The sequence below is a fragment of the Micrasema longulum genome, unplaced genomic scaffold (genome assembly GCF_059751315.1).
Source record: "Micrasema longulum isolate JH-2025_06_02 unplaced genomic scaffold, ASM5975131v1 h1tg000175l, whole genome shotgun sequence".
Taxonomy (NCBI): domain Eukaryota; kingdom Metazoa; phylum Arthropoda; class Insecta; order Trichoptera; family Brachycentridae; genus Micrasema; species Micrasema longulum.
This window is the reverse complement of record NW_028277380.1, coordinates 125,552-144,337: the sequence shown is the minus strand read 5'-3', so window position 1 is coordinate 144,337 and position 18,786 is coordinate 125,552. Positions and strand designations below refer to the sequence as shown.

At 34.2% G+C, this 18,786-nt stretch overlaps 1 protein-coding gene across 2 annotated transcripts; it reads left to right on the top strand.

Annotated features, from left to right (window-relative positions):
* The first annotated feature begins 4,434 nt into the window (after positions 1–4,434).
* Positions 4,435–17,991, top strand: LOC148283959 (uncharacterized). 2 transcript variants are annotated; one of them, XM_088242893.1, is made up of 5 exons: positions 4,435–4,746; positions 7,529–7,689; positions 9,852–13,336; positions 14,928–15,038; positions 17,117–17,991. In XM_088242893.1, the coding sequence occupies exons 1-5, from the start codon at positions 4,651–4,653 to the stop codon at positions 17,386–17,388; spliced, it is 4,125 nt and encodes a 1,374-aa protein (XP_088099019.1). In that variant the 5' UTR covers positions 4,435–4,650; the 3' UTR covers positions 17,389–17,991. The 2 variants fall into 2 exon arrangements, with proteins under 2 accessions (XP_088099019.1, XP_088099021.1); XM_088242895.1 differs by lacking the exon at positions 14,928–15,038.
* The last annotated feature ends 795 nt before the right edge of the window (positions 17,992–18,786 follow it).

Genomic DNA, 18,786 nt, shown 5'->3' with positions numbered 1-18,786 from the left:
TTCTTCTTTTTAGTACATGAAAAAACTAATGTATTCATTGTTTATCATTTGTTTAAGTCAAAAACATTCCAACTATTATGTAGATATTTTTATTATTCCATCATTTCATAAAAGTGCTGCTATCTCGGTTTCACTTTTCTATGGCTGGCTGCTTTCTGCATAACTACGTTCAATTGATGCACTGCCTTTTAAAATTCAAAGGTGTTATATTAAACATAGATCTATATCATTTACGTATTCATTTGCAAACTATTGGCGAGTGTGCACTGTAGTTTGTTGTAGATACATTTACATAGAATAGTTTATTAAATCGGGTAACCCGACCCGGAACTCGCAAATTAATCAGTTGTAACAGTTGGGAACAATCAAATATTGAATTTAATATTTTAGATAAAATAATAAATCATTCAGTTTTATTCTATTTTCTGATACTTCAAATATTTATTTAAGTCTGTTTAACTCTTATAATTTAAATATTTATTTAAGAATGAGTAATTAAAATGTTCAACTGGAATACCTAATTTAAAATTAACGAAACTTAAAAAAATATGTTAAACTCTTTCGATATTATTTATATGCACTTTATAATATGGTGATTATATGGCCGAGTTGTATTCAAGTTGGCTACGTACTAAAGCAACAAATAAAATTTTCATTTCATAAAATGAGTCAAAATCTCTGATCGTTCACAACAGAAATCCCAGAGTTTTAATGCTTTAGTTGTTATGCTCTGTATATGTTTAATGAAGTTTGATTTTTCATCGAAAATAATACCAAGATCTGTCATTTCAGTCATTCACTCCAAATTTATAGAATGTATGGTGTAGTTAAAAGCTATTGGGTTCTTATTTCGGCAAAAAGCCAAAACTTTGCATTTGTCAACATTGAGGAATAAATCATTCTTTTCACACCATACATTCAAACAATTTAAGTTAGATTGCAGAGTTGCGCAATGACCTATGTTTGTTACCGCCCTATATATTTTTATATCATCAGCAAACAGCAAAACTTCCTTATCTCGGAAATATGATGTTATATCGTTTATAAAAATTAAAAACAATATAAGACCCAGATGACTGCCTTGCGGAAGACCGCTGGTTGCAAAGAAGCAATTAGATAAAGAATTTTTAATTTTAACATGCAACAATCTGTCTGACAGGTACGCACGTAACCAACCGAGAAACGCTCCTCGAAATCTCAAACCAAATAATTTGGCAAGCATTACCTTGTGTGAAACCTTATCAAACGCCTTGCTGAAGTCAGTAGGTATATATACTGTCAACCTGATGATTTTTGGTGAGAACTTCACTAATAAAATTCTGATAAAGCATTAAGTTTGTAGCAGTTGATCTTTCTTTAACGAAGCCATGCTGTTTACTATCGATTATTTCTAAGATTTGCTTTTGAATTTGATAGAGGATACTTATCCTGACTTGGTCACTTGACTCAAACAATTTAGGAATGACATACAGAATGCAAATAGGACGGTAGTTTTTTATATCCGTATCCATTTCTATTATTTCTATATTTCATTGATACCCTACATTAATCAAACGAAATAAAGTGCATGACTTGATAATATATCCCCCTTTAAAAAAATAAAAAATTAAGTCATATTTTGCTACAACGGGCCTTAATTTTATTTTAATTTCATAATTCATGATTATAATCAACATTCCCTTTTGGCACCTAATGGTGTATAGGGCACTGTATTGATACAACAAAATCAGCGTATCTTGATCATTTTTGTTACATAAAGGTAAGATACTAATGTTATAGACGCCGCCCCTTTATTTACAATTAAATCAAGATTGAAATGCCAATATCTAAATGTTTGAGTTGTTCCTTCCTCCTTCTTGTTTCCTTCTCATCTCCTCTTCTTTCTTCTCATCATAGTAAAGTGTAAAGTTTTAGTAATTTTTTGTAAAAAGTTATAAGATTCTGCACAATTATCTAGAATATGTCCATGTACTTGTAATTTTCTCAAACTAAACGGTTTGGGTGGGTAGGAAGAAATTGTCTTAAGGCAATATGCCCGCCCTTGTATGTACATAAATTGTATATGTATATAAAGTGTTATAAATAAATAAACTCCCTAGGGGGTTAATCCGGTCCGTGTCCACAAACATTTGGACGAATTAAAAAAAATGTTGATAAAACAACAATTTTTTACCATAATCGTAACGAGGTGAAATGAATTAAGTCTGAGTGTTGACAAACATCGCAAACAAAAACATTACTTAAATATCAATATTTCCCTTGGAGCTGGCTATATTAAAAAGATCTTGGGACTATTTATTGACGTCAAACTTTCATAAACCTATCAATTTGAATATGTAAAATCAACAATAGTAACCGTAATTGGCGTTTTTCATAGTCTTCGTGGCTTGCTTCCTCACCCCGTTTTGTTTGCCGTCAGTAGACGTAGTAGCATAGTAATGCTGTAAATAAATATGATGTAAATAAGAAGCGTCTCACTGGTCATCTACCCGCAACAATTACAACAACAAGAGTTTGAAATAACTTACGACTTCACATGGTCATCAATATGGTCTGTGTTACGATCTACTGTTGTGCTACTTTTCTAAACCCTGCTGTTTTGATTACCCCATCATGCCCCAAACCCGTGTCCCCGTTATACCCCCATGTCTAATAATGCACAGATTTATTTTTGTACGAAACAAAAAATATGATGGATTGATTTTTAACTTGAAGATATCTAATAGATTAACACAAAAAAAAATTGTTGCATTGTTTACCTTTTATGTATTTTTTAATACTCAGAGAAAATTAGATGAAAGACAGCGTAAAAAGATTTTTAATTAAAACAATTCGAGTGCTCGTTCTCTCGGCTGGTATTCTGAATGGAATTGCGCTCGAAGAGATCGCTCTGTTAGCGTGTGTTTAGTATGTAAATACGCATAAAAATGCGTTTCCTACGCGCGTTTTTGCATTCAGAATACCACTCCTGTCGCATCCGTACTGAGCGCAGAATGTCGATGTAAAATAAATTGCCTGTGCAACACACAGCTAACATATTTAGTTTGATGTTTTTTTGGATTTCCCGTTTTGCCTCGCATTCCCGAGATGTCCTCCCTGCCCTTACCTTTTTATTAGTTTATTAGTTATTAATACGTCTTTGCAATCATATTTTAAATGAAACAGTATTTGACTTCTTCTCTTTGCGAAAATTATCCGAAGACCTTTTTGCGATCTACTTAGCATACAGTTGCAATATTACGTTTACATATCATATGAATATGAAGTTACGTAGGAACTTACCATTATTTCTATCAGTGTGTAATATGTCCGAGTTTGAAGGGTAGTGTTAATTCATTTGTTTGTCCCGTTTCAATAACAATAATCTTTTAAAGACTATTTGAACGGTTTTATACATTTCGTATATTTAGTTATTAGTAAATAATGTTTTGCTCCTAATAAACTGGGAACTCTCTCTACCTATGGTCATATTTCCACGTGCTATGTCATTCAGTAAAACAGTATTTTTAAACCTTTTTTTTTTTAAACGCAACCCTTTCACGAGTAAAAAAAATCCGGCGATCTCCCATCGCGGTCTCACTTTTCTTCATACAAAAGTATTCCTGTATTTTCTCCCTGGATAGAGGATTTATTTTTTTATACACTAGATATTTACCATATTGTTTTATTTTTTTGATAAATTGTTTATTGTGGGAACTAGAATCATCCAAAAACCCTTAAGAGCGCCAATCCGTTGAACTGTTAAATGCGAGTTTTGCCTGAGGTATACGGGCAATAGGCAATATGGCTGTCAACCTCGCTCTTTGACCAATCGTTCCAGGTGACCCTTCTTCTAAATTCCTTCGCGTTCTTTATTGGAACTCCTGACATCATTACTCTCATTTGGTTTTAATTTCGGATGACTGCTATTACCTTCGTTTTGTCTTTGTTGATTCTCATGTTATATTATTTACTCTTTAGGATATTCTTTATATTTATTAAAGGCAATCAAAGGCGTCAAAGCGATGTCTCCAGAAAATCTAATTATTTACATCTTTTGTTCACGAATCTTCACATTTTCCGTTTACCTGTGGCTTATTCACTTTCTTATTTCGTCAATTGCACACTGAATGTATGCAGATATAAAATTTGTAGACGCCTGATTTTACGCTATCTTCGTAACCCGTTTTATAAAGTAGCATCCACAAACTGACAGTCACTGCGTACTTGCTACAATTTCAGCTGCCCACTTTTATGATAATAAAAACCACGTTGATTAATTTAATTTAGAAAAAAAATCTAATTATTAATTTTAACGTAACATGATAATATTAAAATCTCTGAAAAAATGAAAGCGCAGCATTTAATTTTTAATGTTACCAGTATTTAGTGTTACCAGTACTAAATACCACTTCCTTACTTTTATTTAGTGCACACTTGGCTTATTTTGGTATTAATAAGAAACAGTTCTGCCAACAATCGGAATGAGAAGTAAAAATGTTATAAACATTGCTCAAGCGTTGTCAAATTAAGTTAGTTTTTCCATAATGTTAAAGGTTGCAAGTTTTTGCTCTCAAAATACGTGTTGATTTCGTGATATTAGTATTTGTGATCTGAATATTAGATCGCATATGCGGAAGTGCGATTGATTATCGGCGTTCCGTGACTGCTATGGATATAGCCCAATCGTTCTCTCTTCTACCCGGAGATCCTAGCTTGATCGATCACATCGTTTGCGAACTCAAATCTCAGGGTAAATTTGACCAGGTTAGTTAAGTTTAATGATAAAACTCGTATTTCGACGTTTACACCTCTCGTTGTTGCGCAACGATTGTGCGTATTCCGGCCTTAGAGATTCAAAGCCGCCATGAAGGCGTGTGATTGTATACTTATACGTACGTACTAATAAATACCATTTTCTAGGGTATCTTTATTCTTCCGCCAGATATCGACAGTTTACTTTGTGCTTGTACATAAATGTGGAATTTCTGTTATCTCAAAATGAGTTTATTATCCCTTTGCCGTTTCAGTTTGTTTTCATAAAAACTCAGATTAAATTATGCAGGAAATGACATCGGCCTCTGCAATGCATAAAATTGCTTAAATTTTGTCTGTGTTAATACAGAGCCAATTCAACTATAATCTTTGTGGCTCGGCCTAGATGTTGATAACAGAGAAACGCTGAACACCCAATTTCGCACAAAGATGACTTCAAATCATAAATTAATTAAATAATGAATAAATTAATGATTCATGGGTCCGATATTAGAAACAGCACTTTGCATCATTTCAATAGAAGCTAAATTACTGATTTATTTATTTATACTTTTAAATTGTTTGTATTCTTTTTTTATACAGAATAATGTCTCTGGGGTTTCCCGTGCCGAGGGAAACATTTTACAAAATGTGAAACATGCCTTAAATTAGTTATTTAACAAAGTTAACATAATAATAATAATAATAAAAAAATGTAATTAATCTAATTATCATTAACATAACATAAACAATATAAACTAAAATAATCATAAAATACATAACCAATTTATATAGACCAATAGACTAAATTTCATAAACAGTACACACATTTTTTTTTTTTTTTTTTAAAAAAGAAAAAGAAATATTTGCGTTCTTATGATTTACCCAAATATTTAATTTTGAGGGCCATTCTCAACGAGTTGTAAATAACTCACTATTAGAAAATGGAATCAAGTTGGGGTAGAGTGGGATTCGAACCACGGACCTTTGGTCTGTGAGTCCGAGACACTAGCCACGGGACCACAACCCGACCCGATTTTACCTATTTGGCTTGATTCACTCATCGATCCGGGTGCAACCCACCTTTACCATCCATTTCTTAATAGCAATTTTATACTGTGAGTACTTACTAATTGTCCTTATGGATAATGGAAGTAGATTATACACTTTAACCGAGTAGTAGGCCAACCCTCTTTGACCGAAGGTTGTATTTTTTTTTTGCAGCATCAGGGTGGAGTATCTAGTAACTCTTGTATTTGTAACGGAAGGTAGAGAATAATGTTTTTGTGCGTATAGTAACAGAGCTATTACATAAAGTTGAACCATTAATATAATAGTTTGGTAAATTTGTAAGGTATGCAGTTATTTAAATCTAAAATTAAAAATTTAAAAATCCAATTATAAATAAATGCAGCAATTTATGTAAAAACTCGCAAAAACGTCTCTCACATACATTTTATAAAAAATATATATTACGTCTGTTCACCATGAAAGTCCGCTACAGAATGAAGACAAGGAAGGCAGTTATCCACAAATAGAAATCCCATCTACTACGCATTTGTAATGTGTCTATTTAAATATACCTTATTGGTTTTAAATGTAATTTTCCTACACTCATAAATGAAACAATTTTTTTCAATTTCAAATGCGTTTTTTTCTTCTGAATGAGTTCTATAAAATGGTATGCTCAAAACCTGCAATATCTGGCTCCTTGTCTTATAAACGAGGAAGTTCTGTGGGTTTTTATTTTATTTGTATCGTATTATCGTTGTGATCTTTCAAAATTTTGTAATTACTCCACCTGTTATGTCACAAGTGTTCGTCGGCGAGTTCTGCTCACATTTAAAAGTAGAGCCTCGTACCGTAAAAATACACTAAACCTTTTAAAGAATGGCTACCGGAAACCGGAAATTTATTACAACACATAACAACGCTGTAATTGATCTGTTGATTCTAAAGAACTTATGATGTACATTAGAACTCCAATTATCTGAATCAATTGACATCAGACCCCATTCATGTAATTAAATATTCGGATAGTTGGATTTTTTCCGAAAGATGGTCTATTTTAATTAATTGCTGTATGTATCTTGAAAATAAAAATGCATGATTGAAAATGAAGAAGGAGCTTTTAATTAATTAAATGAAAAGGCAACTCTTTTACATGTTAAGCGTAGTTACAAGTGCTGTACATTAATTAGTACAGTATGTAAGTGCAGTACTGTAAATTAAAGTCATTGCTTGCTGATTTCAGCCGTTTTCAGGCAGCTAAGTCGTTATTTTGCAAATCGCAGTATGTTTTCTTAATTTTTTTTTTCTGAAATTCTAATAGCGATTTGGATAATCAGTGATTTGGATAATCGGAGTTTGGATATTTTGAGTTCTATTGTAGTTCAAAGAGTTAGTTTTTATTAAACTCAAATTTTTACCGCGCTTAAGAAAACATTTTTCATATCCAATTTTCTGTAGCACTGAACTTCTGCGTAAGAAATAAATATGAGGTCACGGCTGAAAAAAAACAAAATGTCATGATTGTTGCAATGAGATCTCCTTTTGTTTTAGAAAGAAGTTTTAAAAGGAATTAGATGTTGACGTTTTTGTTTGTTTTCCTGCGATTGTATTTAATGTATTTTTACATTAATTGGAAACACTTTTTATTAAATATGTGAACCCAGCGTCCCACAAATGAGGTTTTAATTATTTTTTGCTCTCCTGTAAAATTTATTAATTTTTAATGAGCCCGTTTTTGCCACGTACCTTTCAAATTTCACTAATAATCAAATCACTTTTCCAGTTCCGCAAGGAGTGTATTGCCGATGTAGACACGAAGCCGGCATACCAGAACTTGAGGCAGCGCGTGGAGGGCTCAGTGGCCGGCTTCCTCAGCAATCAGAAGTGGAAACCGGAACTCAACAAGAACCAGCTACGTGAAAAGCTCCGGAAACACATCCTAGAGTGAGTCAATATTTAATTCATACAAAAATTAATGGCTGGACGACATGAAAAATATAAATTTTTCTCATAGAAATTGGTTGCGGAGTGTCTTGACAGGCTGATGATAGCTGATAGACGGCCATCACATGTTCTTGTTTGAATCATTGTTTTTTGTTTATTGAATTTTAAAGTTATTAGTATTCAAAGCATTAACTTTATGGTCAAACTTTTTTTTAACATTTTGAGAAGAGAATATGGAAGTCTAGGCATTTACAGGGCTGGAGACCTGTCATTGGCTGGTTTAGGTGGCCACTTTACACATTAGGTAATATTCACTATGTTTAAACATCCACATTTCCCCAACTCTTTCATGTGTTGATTTTTGTGAAGTGAAAGAGCTGAAACCTTTATCATGCGGGAGAGATTCATCCAGCTGAACCAATTCACCTACTAGGCAACGCCTGATATTATTGACCTTGAATATTTAGACTATACTTGATGAAACTCGATCCTTCAAGTATTTAATAGAAAACTCCAAAATTGATGTAGTTAAGTCTATCAGAGATTTAGGAGTTGTTTTGGACTATAAACTGACATACGACGAGCATATATATAATACAGTAAATAAATCACTGAAATTACTCGGCTTCATTACCAGAATATCCTCTGATTTTACTAATGTCCGTACAATCAAAACTCTTTATTGCTCAACTGTTCTCCCTCTTCTAGAATATGCCTCCGTGGTTTGGTCTCCATTCTATGTCAATCGCATAAATCACATTGAATCAGTCCAACATCGCTCGCCTCGAAAAGTAGCGTGGATGCTTGGACTAGAGAGGGGTAGTTATTCTTATGCTGAGGTACAGCCAATGTAAAATATTTCTAGTCTACGAAAACATAGAATTAATATTGATTCCATATACATGTTCGGCATACTAAATGGTATAATCGATGTTCCATCATTACTGGGACAAGTCAAATTCCATATTCCAACTCGTAGGTTGAGAAAAAATGAAGTACTGTCTATCAATCAGCATAGAACAAACTATGGCCTTAATTCTTTGTCATATTTTTAACCCGAGACAAGAACTGGACTTTTTTGGTTTAAGTTTACAGCGATTTAAACAAGCACTAAATAAATAGTCCAGATCTTGTCTCGATGTCCCTTATGTTTTTCAACGCTTCTTTTAACATATTACAACAGAGATGAAGAACATTTTAAAGAAGGCAATATAGATGTCTAGGCATCTACAGGGCTTATGACCTGTCAATGGCTGGTTTAAGTGGCCACTTTACACACTGTGTAACATTCACCATTCTGCCCATATTTAAACATCTATATTCCTTCAATTCTTTCATCTGTTGGATGTTTGTGAAGTTAAAGATTTGAAACCTTTATTTATGCGGGTGAGATTCATCTAATTAAATTATTTCACCTACATACCAGGCAACGCCTGAAAATGTCATTTTTTCAATTTTACTTCTTCATGGACCAGGTGGATTTATCAACAATATTTTGAGTTTGTCCAAATTTTTGTAGACAAGGACACAATGCTTCTTTTCTTTTTTTAAAAAATGTTTTTAATTATTCTTTTATTGTTATATTAAAACCCTATAAATTGTATAAATGGATAATGTCCGTTAATAAATAAATAATAGTAATCTATTTATTAACGGATATTAAGTTTAGCTTCTTGGAACAATTGGAAAGAGGGAAAAGTGCGATTTTTGTGAAGCATTATTTTTAATATAATTTTTTACATATGTATTACACATAAGAAGTAATTTAGCAAAATGTAAACTCTCGCCTTCCATTCAGTAGCCAGGCTCTTTAAAGACCTGTGGGCTTGGGGGACGAGAACTATTCACGGGGACCCGTCACAATAGATCTTCACAGGTCGCAGTGACGTTGGAGCTTGCATAGCACTGACCCCCATCACTAAGAATAAGAATGTATTACACTAAGTTGTCTCGTGTGGAAACTGTTTCTAAATATTCTTTCAATCTAAGACCCAAATGAATTTGGTGAATGGGTATTTGGGTATTTTCAGTCATTTTAATTTTTCAATCTTAAAATTTTTATTATTAAGCTTTAAAATATTATTTTCAAGATCAAATAGGAAATAAATCATCAAAATAAAGTTCCACTTTAACTTTATTTATTCATTTTTGATTTCTTGCAGTTCTAATTTCTTGGACCAAGGTGTGGAAAGGATAGTGGACCAAGCTGTTAATCCTAAAATAGTCCCCGTCTTCCATCCCCAAGTTGAAGAGGTTGTCTACAAATGCTTCGGAGTACGAAAGCCGGAGCGGTCTGATCACTACGTCGTTAATGGTGATACAGAATCTAAATTAGAGCTCAAAATCTCTACTGATGATTTACTTCCCTGTGACTTGGAAGCCGTGAGCCCGGACTCTGTGAAATCACACGAAAAATTCGTAGGAACCTCTTTTCAAGACATTCAGCTCCCTCCTGACGTCGAAATGGTCGAAAAAAAAGAAGAAACTGAGGTCAAAGTGGAGAGAATCTTCCCAAGCGTCGACACGGAAGATTCCGATGATTCCAAAGATGATGACTTTGAATCGCCGGCTTTCGAACCGCTGGACGATGATTTGATCAAAAGAAGTACGAGTCCCAACCATTCTCAGATGTCAGGGTTGAGTGATATGCATTCCCGGGATTCAAATGATTCTAACTCTAACGCCAAGACATCTTTAAAGCAAAAGAAAACAGGAGAGAAAATTCTCGAGTCACAGATGTCGCAGGCCTCCACAGATTCCGATATCTCCATCAAGGTATCTAAAATGGGCAAGAAGTCACTTATATACGACAGCACGTATAGCGGAGACGAAGCCAATATTTCGTCCGCTATTAATAAGGATTCACCAGCCATAACTGCCGCTAAGTTCAATTTCAGCAATGACGATAACTCTTCTGATGCCAGGCAGTGTTTCGAGCAATCCGAAGTTAAGGCTGAACCCATGGAGTGCGATGATAATAGCGCTGATGAAAGTTCCGGAAAAGGTGAAACAAAAGATAAGACTGGAATTGTTAAGAGCTCGAGCAGTAGCGAAACTGCCGAACCTATTAATCGGCACAGATCAAGTATCGAATCCAAAACTTCTTCCGATGAAAATAAACCCATTCCCAATTTGGACGTTTCCATGGATTCTAACGAATCTAAATCCAGCAGTATTTTTACAAGCGTTAAGCACGAAACGTACGAAGTAAAGGATACCTTCACATTTACCAATAAGATTTCCGCCATGGATGATCACAGTATAGACGGGGAAGATTCCAGTAGCAATGGTTTAAAAATAGATTTACAAGAATCTGCTCAGTATTCCGAAGAAAATATCACAAGTATTAATCGTTTGTCTATATCTGGATCGGATGATGTTTCTACCAACATCAAGTCGCCGAATGATGATGTTAAAAGCAAAGATTCACCGAGTAGCAAGCACAGAGATAGTCATAGTGACGGCCTAAAAAGCAGGTCTAAAGATGAAAGACGATCGAGCAGCAGCCATCATTCTAAGGATCATAAAGATAGGCATGATGATAAACATCATCACTCTAAGAGCTCTCATTCCAAGCATCGCGATAGCATCAGTCACCATGATAGAAAGTATAGTAGCAGCTCTTCGTACGATAGAAAGGAGGGGCATTCTAAAAGTAGTAAGGAGTCGTCAGACAAAGATAAATACGGCAGATCTAGCAATGGAGAATCTAGAAAAGATTCAGGTGACAGACATAAAAGTTCGCATTCTTCCAAACACCATAGCAGTTCTAAACGCCATGACGATTCTCATCGTTCTCGTCATTCTACATCGGATAGATCCGATAAATCGGACAGACATTCGTCTCGCCACGACTCCCACAGAAGCGACAGAGACAAAGATTCTTCCAAGCACTCGGAACCTAGCAGGGATAAATCTTCTGCCAAACACGGAGACAAAAATTCAGACCATTCCAGTTCTACAGATAGAAGTAAGTCTTCTCAAAGGGACAAAAGCAGCTCCAAACATTCGAGCTCAGACAAGAGAAGAAAATCTTCTAGCGATAAGAAGGACGAAAAGAAAAGTAAAGATAAATCCGAGAAAGACGATCATTACAGCTCTTCTGGCAGAGGAGGAAGAACGCGAAGGTCTACAGACAGAGATTCTAACGATGGAAACAACGGTTCTAATAAGAGCTCAAGTTATAATTCTGCGGAATCATCCAATACGGCCAATCAGTCTTCCACAAAAGAGAAATCAGGCGGCTCAAACAAAGACAATTGTTCAAATGGCAACTATTCCTCCGGTCAAAGTGATAAGGCGGTTAAAGACAAGTTGAACATATCCGTCGGTGGCTATATTAAGTCCGAGTTCAACATGTTCCAACCGGTTGTCAAGAAACCCCCGACGCCTCTCATGAATTTACATCGCTCCCCTGACGCAGTCATCAAGAAACCGGTCATCCACATCGACAGCCAGTTGAACCCGGTGAAAATTGAGGAACCGAAAGTCGAAGAGCCTCCCCAGGAAGAAGTTCCGAAGATAAGAAAACCCAGATTCGCTTCTAATATCTTCGAAGCCAGAAAATTAATGAAAGTCAGAAAGAATATGGACAAGATGGAATTAAAACGAAAGCAGGATGCCCAAGAACTCCTCGAAAAACAGAATAACACTTCCAAAAGCGAAAGCAAAATATTTTCAGGCGTTTCTGGACCCGAGTTGCGCATTTCTTGCCATAAAGTTGACACAGATGTTTTGAAAAAATCTCCAAAGCCAAAGAAACAACGCGATTCGGATCACGAACAAGATCTTTTTTATTTTGACGAAGATTCCAAACAGCGATCGTTGATCGAGTTAGAAAAGATGAAGAAAGTTTTCAAAAAGTTTTTGGCGACTATAAACGGAGTGGAACAAAAGCACGAGTCTGTTTTACACTTGATCGGATGCGATAAAAGCTTAGAGCAGGCATTCGTCAGACTGAGTCGTAAAAACAACACGATCAGAACAGTAAATACCAAAGTTGGAGCTTGTCACCAAAACAGTAAAGTCAGTCCGCATAAACTGGAAATTCCAGTCGATTCCGAAATCATTCTGCCTTCTAGTTCCGAGTGTTACGTAGATCTAATCGACATGAAATTAAATGCCCAGAACGATTTACTTACTTCGAAGCGACTCCCATTGAAAAAAAGGAAGCTGCCGGGAAGGAAGGTGGTCAGAAATATCGAGATTAAACCGGATGTTGTAGTTGAAATAAAGCCAAATACGATCGAGGAAAAAATAATGCCGAATCACATTGTCAGTGGACCCGAAGATCACTGCTTAAGCACAATGGACATGTCCAACGAATATGGCGATGAATATTTCTCCAGCATAGATGACATGCTGAGCCGCGCCACCAAGCAAGACATTATGGAGATCATCTTGGGCGGGGATATGAACTTTGACGCGTCGAATGTCGATTTGAAACTTGTCAAAAATGAAATCGACATCGGCGATCTTAAGGTCGAAACGCCCAACGGGAAATCAGCCAACAGAAAACGGAAAATATCTTTCCAAATAGATGAGAAAATGGATGTACCGACTATCAACAATAATAATCATTTCAAAGGACAGATTGAAGCGACGATTCCTAAACGGCAGTACATGGAAAGTGTATCCTCTACAGAAGGTATGTGCCCGCAATATTCAATCATATTATTTTAAAGATAGAGAAATATTGCTTTTATAAAACAGATACATATCAATTCTTTCTTCCCTTTAAATATTTAGATTCTTATGATTGATCCAAATACAGTAAAACTCCAATTATCCATCTTAATGAGTGCCAGACGTTATCACATAAAAACTTACTTAAGCATGTCCAGCAAAGTTGATTGCATCTTAATTAAGGTGCCGGCCGCCGGTGCCTGCCCTTTCCATTTGTTGTTATAATATTTATTTTTTATTTCCCGATAATGATCTGAATATTTAGCAATCTAGATGACTGGAGCTCGTATAGACGGAGTTCTAATGTATGTTTGAATTTTGGCATCGTTTTCTACTACACACTCATTAAAATTCATATCATGTACATTAGAGTGGGCCGACGATGTATGAAGTTTTTTTATATTTTTAGACATCAAAGTGAAAGGGGTCTAAAAAGTTGCATTTTGGATAAAATTTAACATAAAAATTATTTCAAAAAAAATTCCATACTATTTTTGGCCCTCAACTGAGGTTTGAAGTTTATAACTGTCTGGATATTTTGTTAATTATCTATATTGATAAAATATTTTTTTGTCAGTAAAGATATAACTTAATCACATTTCAAATTCAAACATGTTTTAAAACTACCGAAATGCAAAAAGTTTACACTCCGCAGAACTGATTCTGTTGAGCGCCTGGCTAATATTGACAAAAACAATGGCTCATTAAAACAATGCTACCCATTCAACTCACGCCCTTAGATGCTTATTTAATAAGGTTTAATGTACATTATAAAATTTAATTAGATTGATTTTCTTACTTAAATACGAAATGACAGCCGGTTTAGCGCAAAAAATTGACTTTTTCGAAAACTTCAAGCTCTGGTTGAAGGCCAAAAGTAGTATCAAATATTTAAAAAAAAATATTGCATTCTGAGTATTGCAAAACGCAACTTTTTAGACGGTTTAAAAAAACCACTTGATTTATTGGGTCCACGTGTAGTATTTAGTGAACATGATAGAAATAAAAAAAGGAATCAATTCATTAGTTACGTAAACCTTGACGAAGAAGCTTGTTTGCTTTGAAACCAGTCGGTGAAAAATAAAAATTAGTGGTTAAAAACAAAGTTGTTTTATTTATTTTATTATAACGAATAACCACAAAGTTAGTGCTTCAAATATAAACTTTATATTTTTAATTATATCATTGGTAAATATGAATAATCCCCAATCATGACAGTTCTTACAATTTTTCTGCAGTATATATTATTTTGATGAAATTTAATTTTTTCCATACATTTTTCATTTCCTCACTTAAAAGTTTTCCTCAGTTTTACAATTTTTTTGTTGCTCCCTTGAAATACGTAAAACAGGGGTCTTACTGTATTTTAAATTGGTATTTGTAGTTTGTGATATTTCCCTATTAATTGAAATATTGGCCTTTATGTACATAATCTATCTTTACTGTCTGTAAGTGTGAATATTGCATGCTAAATCTGATATAATGCTCTGATCAATTGTACTAATGCGCGGTAGTAACATTTCTCTACTAACGACCTTGAATGCTTTGCGCAGAGTCTGGTGTGGGTTTGGTGTCCGCTAACCGCCTCCCCGTAGAAGCTATACTAAAGGGAGAAAAGTTGGGGAAGGCGAGGAGAGTGGGCCTTCCTAAAATTAAAAAAACAGGTGTGGATGCCTTTTATTTTATTGCGCTGATGACAAAGTCGCAAATCTGCATTTAGGCCAGTATTTATTTTATAATAATCGTACATTACGTCATTAACGAATTACAACAGAGATGAAGAACATTTTAGAGAAGGATATATGGAAATTTAGCCATTTACAGGGTCAGTCATGTGGCCAGGCCATGTGACCGAAAGGGTTTATAACCCTTCAATGCCTAATTTTTCTAATTTTAACTAAAACATATTTTTATGCATATTTTTTTTATGCAAATACTGGGAAAAATAATGAAAAAAAAAAAGTTTATTTTTTTGTCTTAATTTCATGTTTTAGTTTATGTGGACAATATGCTACATCGGGCATTAAAAGGTTAAAAAATACAAAAATGTAAGGAAAACAAGAAATAACGATTCTTATGAACATCTTTTTATATAATCGTGACCATAGAACAACAAGGTATTATCTGTCATTTTTGAAAAAATGACTTTTTTGCATAATTTTTTCTCTACCAAAATGATCTTCAAAACTGTATTAAAAACATGTCAAAATTCCTTGTACTTTAGGAAACACTTGGCAATAAAGTCTCATTTAAATCCGTAAATATTTGTATCAAAGAACAACGAGGTCTTAGCTTTTTTGGGGTAGCTATGGCCTATCCATGCTAATTATTTAAGCATCATTTTCACTAAATTCCCTGCTTTTTTTATTGAGAAGTATTTTAAAACACATAAATAACTAGCTGACCCGACAGACGTTGTCCTGCCCGAACGTTGGCTTGCCTTGGAAAAATACTTTTTATTGATATGTAGGTACCTAGGTACTTGTTTGTGATGAAATTCCAAAACAAAAAATTGTTAATATTCAAATATTAAAATTAAGTTTTTTTAGATATGGCATTCTTTTTGCAAACGTCAAACTCCGGTCTTCTCACCAACAAAGGGGTGTACTTACGTAGATAGGATTTTAAAAAATATTAAATTAAATTACCAAAAATCCAGTAAAAAAAATAAATGGGTAGAAATTATAAAGAATTTAAGGAAAGAATCTGATTGAGATCCACAAAAAACAAATGCTGTTTGTAAACATTCAAAAACAAACTTTTTTTATACACAAAAAAACAACATCTTTCCATTTTTTTGCAAATGCATTCTCCTCGAATGCAACCCTGGTAGATCGATGAATAAAACATTTATGCTCCTAACTTCTTTTTTACATATAAGATTGAAAATTTTAATATCTACGAACACGCACAGCGCAAAGATTTATATTTCTCTGAAAACCCCACGTAAATCGGTTAAGCTGTTTAGGAGGAGAACGGTGACATCACACGTACAGAGGAATTATATGTATATATATAAAGATAAAATGAAAGGATGATTTGAATACTTTAAATGTCAAATATTTAAGAAATATCCAAATAATCTCGAATCAAAACTCCAAACTTCAATATCTCAGTTCCATGAAAAAGCCAAATGATACCTCGTTGTTCTATGGTCACGTAATAATGAAAGTTTCGGAGACAATTATAACTTTAAATCTTAAAAAAAAAAACAGTGAAATCACCCTTTAAACATTAGCTAAATTACACAGAATACGTGCAACTGATTTTTAGTTTAAAATTTTACACTGGTGACGACTTTTTAAAATAAATTACAATGGTTAGTATGAATGTTTTCAATTTCTGGCACTGGATGACAAAATGAACTATAAAATGTAACAATGTTTTCCACGACGCGCGACGATTCCAACCACTTTTTTATTCGATTTTATGTGTAGTCAAAAATCTTGTTTTGTTTTTGTTCTAAATCCGAATCTTCTAATTTTGAATATCTTCTATTTTGATGTTAGGTAGGTACCATAAGGATGGGTCAAAGGAAGGATGGGAACGAAAGGTAATCGGCCAGGAATAGTATCGATAAATGCTGTTATTTACTTAACAGTAGCTAATCTGCTATAATTATGGAAAGGTTTTTCTCCGTATGGGCGACTACTAGTTTATTACTCTAAGGTTCGATTCATTCGACGGATCGCACATGCCGTGCACCCTAATTTTTGTTTTCAACCTTTGTAATTTTTTCCAGGGATTTCCCGAAGCAAGCTGAACGTTTCCTTCAATATTCCCAGCAGTCCCGAAAGCGACAAGTCCGTCGAGAACCACATAAATCAGAGCGTCCGTTTCACCGTTCAGAATTACAAGGAGAATTCCGACGACATTGGTTCAACAGCGTTGAACCACTCCAATCACCAAATGACCAAGCGCAAACGTAACTTTAAAGACAATATTTCCATCAAAAATTGCATCAACGAGAAAATATTTGAGCCCAACATGCTATCCATGGAGCAAGCGCAGTAAATAATATATTTAAAGCTAATCAAATTAAATTAATAAGCTGTAATTACCGCGTTAACAAAAGGAAAGTTTAAATTTTAGTGATATAAGGACTGAAATATTTTGACAACGGATAGAATTTTATCGTAAAGTGAACAATTAATATAAAATAAAAACTTTGTTATTATTCTTACTAACAAAGTTTTTAATTTATAATTTATTACAAAGTGTAAATTTATTACGATGTGAATTACGATTCAATCGATACAGTATAGTGAACGGTTTAAAAGTAAATTATTATTAAGATGAATCATTGTGAATTTTTATGTTCTAATTTAGTCAATAATATTACGTAACAGATTCCTTATTGCGAAATAAATCATGGTCAAGTGTATTTTTTAAGTTATATTTTAATCAAAAAATTACACAACTAGTTTTGGGAGATTAATTCTTCATTGTTTGTATACAAGGCGGCCTTCGCGGTATAGTGGTTAAGATGCTTTTAAGCGCAGAAGGTTCCGGGTTCGATTCGAAATTAAATGTGATTTTCCTCAAGCCTGGGTGCTCTTTGCCCTTAATTCACCACTGTCCTCCTGGCCTGTAGCGCAAAAATAAATAAATAAAAAATTTAATATGAATATTCAATTAATATTAAACTCTTTTAAAGATATTTTTTTGTTGATAAAATGTAAAGATAAGTGAGTTTTTGTAAGGGAGATGATTTTGCAAAATCATTTTTGATGTTATTAGTAAATAAGGCATTGAATAAGGGAATTAGCAATGATCGAAGATAGTCATTAAAATATTTTTTTAAATATAAATTCTGTACAAACATTTTGTTAGAACTTGTCGGTAGGGGCCATACTTTGATAAGGTTTAATAAAATGTAAAAGTTAAACCCAAGATCAGTGTGCAAAATGTCCTTTGTTTTTGTATGCAAGAAGATGATTTATAAAATGAACAGTCTGAATTTCATAAAAATTTCCAAAAAATTGTGTAATTCTTTAATTAAAATAAAATATTCAGTCGCACTTAACTATGTTTTTATTTTATGATTATTTAATAAGAGCTAAATATATCCTTGCTGAGAATCCATCACTGGGACGCCATGTCATTGCATTCTTTCTTTTGTTTAGACTGCAACCCGAGGCCAAGTCTGATAGACCGGGGTCCAAAATTCAGTTCCGATGAATATCTGTTTTCCAAGTCCAGGGGCGTAGCGGCGGTCGAATATTTCGAAGCTGAGGAGCGTAGAGACGAGCTGGAGAAATTTAAACGCATTAGTGGTGTCGAAGCCAGACTGATTTATTGTATGGCAGTGCGCCCTATTTATACGAAATATTTGCCTGCGCAACCGCCCCGCCGGCCAGTAGCAGGAGTGGCTAAGCCGGCCAATCACACTGCGAGAGAGGGGGAGCGTGC